Here is a 10806-nt window from a genome sequence, read left to right as displayed (position 1 = left end):
ATATGGATTTGATTTAGGATGAAAAAAATGTTACTCGATTCCAGTTTGTTGCATTTGTGAATGTCGAATTCTTATCCAAGCATACTAATATAAATTGCTGCAAATAATTTCCATGAAATCCAAATGACAAGTTTATAGTGAAGGATTGTTCCAATGAAATCCAACATGAAAACTTAGAAAATATGTTCCAATGACAAGACAATAAGAATAACAAAGCACCTATTTAGTCTCAAAGTGATTGATAAAGATTGGTCCAATGAAAGTCAATATGAAAACTCACAACACTTTGTCATATATTTTGAATGCGTTATGATAATATCTAGGAATTATAATTATAAAATATAATGTCTAATATATCAAACTGTCTATTCTTTGTCTAGTTTATAATTTGTATGTTGACATAAATGTGGGTGATAATATTTGTTTAAATGATGATCATGAGTATAATTCAATTAAGAAATGAGAGGATGCAAAAACAAGTGCTGAGATAAGAGATATTTATTTAAAATGAAGAGATGAATGTGAACCTTGAGGAGCTCGCAAGGAAATATGAGAGACCAATTAGACAGCACAGACATATATGAGAAAATTGGGAAGGACGTGAAGAGCAAAATGATGCAGCCCTAGATTGGTCACTCATCAGAAACTAACTGACTTGGTCGAACTATTTTTAGACATGATTCAGCAGTCTCTCTGATGAATTCCCAAGTGGCATCCCGTTCTAAGGTCGATTAAAAATTAATCTGAAATTGACGTTCCCATGAAGATACGGGAATCATCTTTCATGTAACAAAAGTAGATATCTTCCCAACATCAACACATGACAGAAAAAGGTATGAAATTTGTTGCACGAACCTTTTCATTGCATAGAGCCTTCGTTTTTTGCATCATATCAAGCTTTCAAGTGCAGTCCGCATTTAGAATCTGAATCTCGGAGCATGAAGCTAAGCACGGACGTTAATCCCAGTTGGCAGTGGGTGGTAGTTGAATTCATGCGAATTCATTTGATATCAGGATTGACACAGTATTGCCATACACTTACCTTTTAGGTGAGGCAAACAATCTTATGAACTATAGACTTCAAAGTTAGGTGAATGATGACCACAGAAAAATCACATTCACAGACTGCAAACATCAAGATCAAGGTATCATAGACTACGGTGACCTTATACAAACATCTACAAAGCCATTTCTTTATGTCTATACAAAAGTACTTGGGACTGAAGTTTTAAGGCAAAAAAGGGAGAAAATGGAGCTCTTGTTTAGGACTTGTTAAACATATATTTTTGCAGCCAGGAGGAACCAAAATTCTATGCCTTTCTCATTTCTCCACAAGAATAATAAAAAGGTTACTCACAAATCATTCTTGTGGTCCCCAGCCCGAGAAATATAAAAAGACAGCTCGAGTGGCGTAGCTCATTACTTTAACTTGGCCAGTTCAGAGAGAAGATTGTTGTTCCCCTCACAAGCTTGAAACAGAATATCAAACCTTCTCATAGATTCAGCTTCCTGAATATGAGAGAATTCACCATTCTGGCCATGGTCAATAAGATCAAGCAGCATTTTCTGAACAACAGGTTGAAGCATAAGTCAGTCAGCAGACATCATAAGTAAAGAATATAATTCAAATAATGAGAAACAAATGCAATTACCTTTAGTTGGGGCTTGCGAGCATACCCACGCAGTAAAAGCTTCACCAGCTTGTTTCGAAGAGGGATTTTTCCAGAGGAGCGATAAAAAATGAAGCATGATAGATGATGTAGGGGAAGAATGAAAGTGATAGATCTACGAGAAGCCGCGCGTTCTAGAGACCCAGAAACCCAGGTTTTGGCGTAAGCTTCTAATATCTCTTCATTATCCTGATTGGAAAGGAGCAGGAGTCAAAACTAATTTCTACCCTTCCATGCAGAAAACACAAAATCGCGAATGGAAGGTATGAACTCTTGGGTTCCATTAAGTCTCCTATTTGAGGATGTTCTCCCTAAAGTAGAGGTGGTCGGGTAATTGAATCAAATCGGACAAAGGAACGAGATAGGGTTGGATCCGCAGACGATCAGATCACAATCTAGGAGTGTAAGATCCATCAGGTCGTGACCTAACATTCTTGTTCTATCTAAATTCTCAATGGATCGATGAACAATCGATCAGGATATATTGTGATCCAGGTTTATAAGATTGATCAGAAATTTCATCAAGTCATGATCTAACATTCTTGATCGATCAATTCCTGATGGATCAATGAAAGTTTGTTCAAGATTGATTGGTTCCATAGATCATGCTTGGTTATGATCTGAAGAGATAATAATAAGAGTACAAAACACATAATATGAAACACTGATCACTGACCTCTAGTTCTGGCTGAAATGCCATTAATTTGGGACCGCAACTTTTTGATGATTGGAAACAAAGGTGCATAACCGATCACGTTTACAAAGTCAGTAAAATAAATGTAAAAATAAAGATACATCGCCTCAAACTTAGAATTAAGTTACAGTCGAATTCCTCGGTTCTTTGGCAAATTCGATGATAGGAAACATGTTCAGAAATCATTAAAATCCGACGGCATGTTAGGAAGAGACAAAAAACGGTATAAAAATTAAGTTCGAAACCTTATGGCTAAATAAAAAGAGATTAAATGATGAAAAATTTACCTCAATAGGTTCTAAGTACCCTTCAGCTGTCCCCAAACAATCATTCAGCTGAGGCAAGAGATCAAGAACATGACTATTTGTGATTGAATTCCATGCGACAAGCCTGACAGCAGCCTCAACTGCACGATGCAAATACAGCGCTACTTGCCTCCCGTAAAGCATATTGCCATAAGACACGGCACCGAATTGCTCAACCAAGTTCTCAACAAACGTTCCATAAGTCTCATGCACTTGGCTGCGGAACCCAAGAAGTTCTAGGGAAGCTTCCGCCAGTCTTCCAGTTTGATGTCTCAACTGATCGAGCTGCTTTCCGTAGAGTTCTTGCAAGAGGTTGTAATTATCTCTGCTTTTCCCATCTTCAAGCACACCCTCTGTTTCATTTCTCACGAGCAGCACTGCAGACAAGGCGTGTAGCTTCCAAGTCAAAGGCACAGACAGTACTTGGGAGTCAAATTCACTTGAATTTGCTGACATGGCTTCTAGAGCGAGTAGGAAGAAGAGCCCACTCTTTGCAACATTCAAGAAATCATCAGAAGAACAACATAAAAGCGGGCTCAGAAACCAATGCGAAGGCAGCGGAAGCCTCTGACGTGCCCACTCTACAAGAAAAGAACAAGGGCATGTATCCATATCTTCGGGTATCATTTCCAGAGTATCTCTTTTGATACTCTCGTCATTTACTTTACCAGACGATTCCGATTTCCTTTTGTGCCCTAGCCAAATGCTCCTGAAATGAAAGATTAGTGATTCATGAAATAGATTATAATCTTCAGTGCAATATTGTGGACTGGTATCACTTATACACTTGTCCATAAATTCTAAGACTCGCGGTTGAAGCAAGAACTCCAATGCCTTCTCTAGAACATCTCTGTCCCTTGGTCCCAAAACCAAACAAACACCAAGAGCAACGTTGATGACCTGATGGGTCACCATCATTTTACTGGCGACCTCTTCGTTTTGAAAGATGTTGAATAAGCTTATGATTAAATGTGCATCAGCCTGTGCATACAAGCCCTTTGTAGACCAATATCCACCGTCAGATGATCCCCATCCAAATCCAATCCCAGGGGCTGGCCCGCCTCTGCCAAATACTTCAGATTGACCTTGTCTAAAGCATTTCTGGCTTGGAACTAGCGTTGAGAAAACCCTAGCTAGGTCTGGGAATGCATTCTTGGCTATCCCATCCTCAAGTATCTGATCATACGAGGAGGCTGATTGAATTTCTTGATATGTGTATAAAATTTTTGATGACGCCTTGGCACTTTGGATGCATTTATCAACTGAACTCACAAGCCGGACCAAACCATGGAGACAACTTACAGCGCAAAGAGATGTTTCTAGAGAGTTCTGGTATCTCCACTGGGAAAGCAAGGTTGTAAATGAAGCATTTTCTTCTTTTTTTTCAATATTCAGATGGGAAAAATCGAATATTTCGTTTTTCACGATTTCAAGGCCTACTTTTGGAACGAAGAAAGGCAGCCAACGCAAGCGTGGAGCACCCTCAGGATTGACCTTGTCAAATATACTCGCTAGCATTTGGAATACAGCTGAAATTACCCCCACAACGCAGCAAGCAATACTGTTGTTGTTCTTCGCCAGAAGAAATGCCATGATGGAATTTGTTTCCAAGGATAACCATTTTGATGCCACGTCCACCATGGGGACAACAATCCCCCAGGACCATAATTCCACGTCAGCAGGAGATGATGAAACCTCTTTCTTCAACTGTGTCTCCGAGTGAAGCCCAGGAAGCCGATGAGAGAGAGTCTCTAGAACATGATAAACTTCCCTTGTGATGAGTAGATACTCTTCAAGGATGTTTTCCAATGTGGGCAAACCCAGCCACGTGGATATAAAAGGGAAGAACTCTTCAAAGTAAGAGATGCAGTAACCGTAGCCAATACAAATTTTCCAGAAACGAAGTTGTTGTATTGTTAAGGAAGCAAGATTAATACGGTCTTTTCCAGATGAATTCCATTTTTCAAGAGAAAATGGGCCTCTGTACATGTGCCACGTTACATCGCGGAAGAATCCACGTCTCACAAATGCAGTGCAATTCTTCCGATCAGCTTGAGACAATATCTGAATTTCCAAGATAAAAAATAAAATAAAACCTCTTCACAAATAATTGTCAAGTTTTGATATTTATTCCAGCACTTAATTGAAAATGAGGCGAAGAATCATTTGCATCAAAGAAATGTGTTTGACCAATTGGAACATCCTAGATAATTACTTATGACATTTTAAAACATCATCACAGCCTTTAAATAAAACTTCATCGAGATTATGCTTCAAAATGCAATGTTACACAATATTGGTTTGTACAGAAGATGTTTTCAAAGGGAGGACAGCTCCGACAGATGGCGTCATGCACAAAGTGGATTACGGGGTCCTGTTTCATATTATTTTTATCCGACACATGGGTCCTGTTTCATACTAGTTTACAAAACAACGTGAATGATGGGGTACTATTTCGGTCTTCCTAGTAACTCGTGCTTATATCCATATAGTAAGGGGTGATCTTCCTGTTTCTTTTTAAAAAAGACATAAGATGATTGGAGTTGGTGGATTACCCTCAGGAGGAGAACGGATTTTATCATTGCAGGATAAATGTTGAGAGAAGAATGCTGAGTGAAACGGCCGACTATAGTTTCAATTAGCCTCGGGCAATTCATGACAGCAGTGGCGGAGGTTGGAGAATGTCTGGCCAGTGCGGCGAGGATGGCAAGAAGGCATTCCTCCAGACTTGGTAGGGGTTCCACCTAGACAGATAAAAATATTAGCTTTTAACAAAAAAATAACATTATTTGGCAATAATAGAGGGAAAATGGATCAAAAGTATTAGACATAAACAGTCCGCAATGTACTTATATCATCCAAAGCTAACTTTGATTGTATCACTATTAAGTACTTGACCTCAATATGAAGGCAGATTAAGAAACAACCATCAATCGAAAAAACCACAAAATTGATGTATGGACGGGTACAAGTGATTCGAACCAAGATACTTTTCCGAGCTTCCAGTTTTATTTGTTTTATTATGTCCTGAAAACCAGGGCACGAAAGACATAAAGAAATCAGAAACCGACATAAAACTAAATAGTTGACCAATGCGAGGTCTCTAGAAACTAAAAAGGTCACATAGTAACGTACAACTAATCAAATGGATGATAGCAAAGGTAACATGCATGGGAAAAGAGGCAAACATATTATATTGGATATTCGGATAAATGGAAAATCTAATTGTTACAGCATTACTACACAGCACGTGGAATTCACAGGGCGATGCAAGTAAGACTTGTCATTCCAGAAAACGATCAATGTTTTCGGACTTCAAGCAGAAAAATGCTGTGGAGAACTAGTTGCTATTCCGCTGTCGATGGTGAACTCGAAGTTGTTCCTTAGAAGGAACAATTTCCGCAGCAGAACAGAATTTATCATTTGCTCGTGCAGCAGAAGAGAACTCCCTGATTGCTCAGAAGAGAACAACAGAAGAGATTTTTAGGGCTAGATCACAAGAGGGGCAGGGCAGACCATTGTGGAGCGAAACACCGCACCCAGGAAGATCACGAACTTCCTGTCATTAGAGCTAGATCACAGTGCAAAACACTTCCTTTTGCTCTGATACCATGAGATGAAATCTTGCGATTGGGAAGTGGCCGTAACGGAGTGAAAACAAGAGGAATAAAAGTTTTTGCTCATTTTTGTATTTCTTCTACCCATACTATATACATGATGGATTACAATGGTCATTTAACAACGGCTAGACTAGCCTTAGAAGATGGGCAGCACGTGGGCCCCATGTGCTGTGTAGTAATGCCGTAACACTAATAAATGCCTATGGTATATATATGGCATACATATCAACGATATAATGGATATATAACTTACCTCTAATAGATAGCATATCCTAGGAAGTAAACCCATTCGTATAAGACCAGCAGCAATATCTTGACCAGCTACAACAACATCATCCTGGATTGTGCGTTCCCCTTCCACATTAACATCCTCCTCCTGGTCGTCAAAGGGAAGAATGTTCGAAGGCTTTGAGCTGTATTTCCAGAATCCACCATGAAGATAACCTAGATTAATATCAGGTCGACCCCGTAGTATTGGCGCCGTGTAAACGTCCGATTCATAGAGGCATAATTTCTGAAATCAAATGCAAACATTAGCATCACGGACTCTTTTATTGAGTTCATGGGTAGGAAGATAGAGAATTGCTTCACCTCTGAAAGGTTGAAGTACTGTTCATTCACATCGAAGCTCAGAACAGATTGAATAACCCTTGCGGATCCCAGAATGACAGAATCGTGGGTATCATCCAAGGACATTCTGAAGAAAGAGTCAAAATCAAATTAATTGTGGGCATATCGAATACAAAACAGTAAAGTAATGATGTAAATCTCTCTATGGTAAACTGAGGTTAAGATAAACTAGGGTTGTGCTGTTTTTATTATACATTAAATCACACTGTGATGAGAGAGACCAAACTCGAGTCATTTTCAACCTCTTGAACATCACTCGCCTTTTTCTGAAAAAAATCTGATGGCAAAATAACCCTAAATTGTGTATGTAACCCAAAATATATATTTGCATCTAATATTGATTGACCAAAGAATCAATTTATGCTAAGTAAAAAGCTGAGAAAAGGTATTTAGTATTCACCTCAGTAATAAAGCAATTTCCAGCTCTGGACCGAGAACGTATGCCCAAACTGCCTGCCAGTCTTCAGCTCTATCTGTGCTATTAGCATTCATAACATTAGCATCATCATCTTTCCGTTGTAACTTGTTCAAACACTTGTTCAAAACTCCATTAAGGAGTTGCAAAGCAAAGCAACGTTGACTGGGCACCTGAAAGAGAAATAAGACCCATGTTTTAAAGAGTTAGCAGGGTTTTCTACGTGTGTTATTATTTCCCTTTCCGACTAAGCAAAGTCTTTTAGGACGAAGAGCTGTATAGTCATTTTTAAATTTCTTTGTTGCCATTTCATGTAACATTTCTTTTACTGACAACAAACTGTCAGAGAGTGTCAATCAACAAAAGATCCATCTAATTGAATAATCAGCAATTAAATTTAATTTAGATGGCTTCGATGAGATGAATATCAAGCCATTAATTACATGAAACACTTACCAAACTTCGACAGAGTGCTATAGCTTCCTTAAGGGTGTATCCAGCACCACCAGGATCACCTTCTGTTCTTAGGAAGTCTCGCTCCGCAACATTATTTGGGGTATACTGACTGAAACTAGTAGCGACGTCTGCACCTCCATAAAATTTATAAAAAAATACTGTAATTAACAATGTTTACAGAACTCATATGAGCATGTAAATAAAATTCAAGCAACATTGCGATAGGATACTTGAAACTAACAATAATCGGACATAATAAAATGATTTCTCAAATGATTGGCAGCTTCTGGCATGGAGAGAAAGCAAAAACTAGTCACAAGAAATGGAAAAGAAAAATCGGATCAATTCAATACGCAGTTTAAAGATACTAAATGAGAACACAGCAGTTGCTCATTGTCGGTTTCGAGAGTGAAATAATGTTAGCACGGACATTTTAAAAGTGCAAAAATTTTCAAAAGCTCAAGGAAAACCAGCCTGCACAGAGAAACACTACAAGAGATAATTTCCAATTTCCGGATAAGGTTACCCTGTCCAGGACTTAGAAGGTCAAAGAGGGTCCCTATTTTGATAAATGATAAATGGAAGATAGAATTCATGGGGCATTTGATCATATTACTCGGTTCTACGAACGGTTTCCAAATATCTTTATACCAAAATGCTATCAGTATCTCTATCTCAAGTGAGAGAGAAACAAGACCTGGAAGAATATACTCTGCAGCATACCATTTTCTATCTCCATGGGAGAGCCAACGTTGACCACATTACCGTCCAATGAGAACCGCAAATCTCTCACCTTCTCTACCCTTTCGCACCACGACTTCCATTCATTGCTAACTACAGAAGACTCGATCTTTTGAGAGCCCGAAGTGCTCTCAGCCTTCCCCTTTCCCTCGCCATGAGCAGGCTCTGTGATTCTGTAATTAGCATCTTCCATCATGTTAAGCTTAGCTTCTTCCATCAAGTTAAGCTGTCTCTTCTCCTCAGCAGCTGTACTTCTTCTAAATCCTTTCTTGTCTTGACCCCTCTTTTTCAACATCTCTAGCATGCTTGGATTCATTTTCTGCAGTAGTTCAGACTGAGCATTCTCAATTTCTTGAGGAGACATCTGAGATAAACGAAGTATGTTCTCTCGATCGATATCATCCTCCATAGAAACCATTCCTTGATGGTCAGACTTGGAATTCAACAAACCCATTACATCAGACTTCCGAACAGAGTGAAAATCCACTCCTCTGTTTTTTCTTTCATCACTTTTAAACACATCCGTGGTAGACCCACTATGCAGTTCTCTGTTTTCAGCCGAAAGGCATGATGAAGCCTTCCCGTCTAACTCTTTTCGCTTCAAATGAGACTTAATTGCTTCTGGGTTTGCTGATTCATCTTCCTCCTTGATAGAAGAAGAGTTATTCGGGTCTAACAATTCCCGCAAGCGGCCAAAATTCAAGTCCTTCTTCTCCTTCCTCTTCATCGGTCCAGCAAGTGGAGCAGCCAAACCATAGTCGCCTATATCTTCATGACCCTCTTCTTCGTCCCCTTCCTGGTCCTTACCCGCGGCCGCAGGAGTCCAATACTGAGAAAAAGAACGAAAATTGCGAACGATCAGATCGACTAAACTATAAAATAGGTGATTAAATGTCTCAAAAAGAAGATCAAGGGACTTCACAGGACTGCGAGAGCGGTGGCGAGCGACGGGGAAGGGGAGAACGGAAGGGCGCGGAAGGGCGGGGGTAGCGGTGGACTTGGCGGATGTTGAGAAACCCTTCTCCACGATTCGACCAACAAGGAATGATCTTTCTCGCTGCTCTTCCGGCAACTTCGACGATCTCTCTCTTCCCTCCATTAGAGCAGCTCTTCGACGAACGAAGTTCTGAGCTGAGACTTCGTATAAATAGTAGACTAGGGCTTCCTCACAAATAAGGCACGTGCCAAAAGTAGCCGTTTTGTGGTGACTCGCACGTGTGGGATCCTATCAGAGCCTATGATTCATAGGCAGCCAATAGTAAGTTTTCCTGGAGCAGTAGGATGACTTTGAAAGATTGAGCTTCTCTCTTATTTTCTTTATGAACTTCCTAGGAGGTTGTTGGCTAGTGTCTGGTGCAAGACTCCCCCCAAGGCTTGCACTAGATTGATTTTATGGGATTTATGGTTATAGTATCATAGAGAACCTCACACGTAGGGTTTGACATTCCAGGTCCGGTACAGGTTTTTAACAAAGATCTAAACTGTACCTAAACTTCGGTCTGGCTGTGGTTAGTTCTTGTTCGGTCCCGGTCCAATCCTGACCAATCCCGGTCTGGTCAGGTGGACTAGTCAATGTCAAAGTCAAAGTAGAAAATTTATGTTTATAGTAATGTTAAATATGCTCTACATCTAATGGTGCCCATAGATTCTCAAATATATGGTGTCTATGCTGGGCTCAATAGAAACCTCTCCGTCAAGTTGGATTTGATATTTTTGGAATTTTATAAAAAATATTAAATAATATACTTCTGATTCCGGTCCTGTTTGACCCTTGGACCTAAACCTGGTTGACAAACCGGTCCACCCTCAAATTGAGGACTTACGGTCTCGGTTCGGTCTGGTCAAACTGCTCATTGGTCCTAAATGTCCAACCCTACTCACACATAGCATATGCATCCCACAAATCATAGACATTTTGCGGGTTATTCTTCCCTTAAAGTTTTCACCAGATGTTTTTTTGATCAATAGGGTGAGTTTGAAAGATTGAACTTCACTCTTGTTTTCTTTATGATCTTCCAAGGAGGTTGTTGCCTAGCGCTTAGTGAAAGCATCTTCAAACTTTGACTAGATAGATTTTAGAGATTTATTGTTCTAGTATCACACAGAAGCCCACACAAGCTTTACGAGGCCCAGAGATTAAGAATCCTCAATTGCATACTTCCTAGTTTATTTATTGAAATCTATGAATAAATTTTAAACCTTCAAACTTTTATATTTTATGTTTTATGACATAAGCCCATGAAAATTTTGATAAAACAACCCACTATTTGACTAT

The 10806-nt window shown here is 39.5% G+C and overlaps 1 protein-coding gene across 3 annotated transcripts; it reads right to left on the bottom strand.

Moving 5' to 3' along the window:
• Window positions 1–1299: 1299 nt before the first annotated feature.
• Window positions 1300–9667, bottom strand: IYO (RPAP1-like, carboxy-terminal protein). 3 transcript variants are annotated; one of them, XM_078575989.1, is made up of 10 exons: window positions 9454–9666; window positions 8514–9360; window positions 7791–7924; window positions 7320–7507; window positions 6881–6986; window positions 6543–6803; window positions 5225–5413; window positions 2652–4733; window positions 1653–1859; window positions 1300–1566 (listed from the first exon to the last, which is right to left on the bottom strand). In XM_078575989.1, exons 1-10 carry the CDS (start codon window positions 9628–9630, stop codon window positions 1420–1422), a joined length of 4338 nt encoding a protein of 1445 aa, XP_078432115.1. In that variant the 5' UTR covers window positions 9631–9666; the 3' UTR covers window positions 1300–1419. The 3 variants fall into 3 exon arrangements, with proteins under 3 accessions (XP_078432115.1, XP_078432116.1, XP_078432117.1); XM_078575990.1 differs by having other exon boundaries at window positions 7791–7918; window positions 9454–9665; XM_078575991.1 differs by lacking the exon at window positions 1300–1566 and adding an exon at window positions 2347–2386 and having other exon boundaries at window positions 1736–1859; window positions 9454–9667.
• Window positions 9668–10806: the final 1139 nt, after the last annotated feature.

Source organism: Wolffia australiana, chromosome 5, assembly GCF_029677425.1.
Source record: "Wolffia australiana isolate 7733 chromosome 5, ASM2967742v1".
NCBI classification, from domain to species: Eukaryota; Viridiplantae; Streptophyta; class Magnoliopsida; order Alismatales; family Araceae; genus Wolffia; species Wolffia australiana.
Note: the sequence above shows the minus strand (reverse complement) of the source record. Positions and strands in the feature narration are given on the sequence as shown.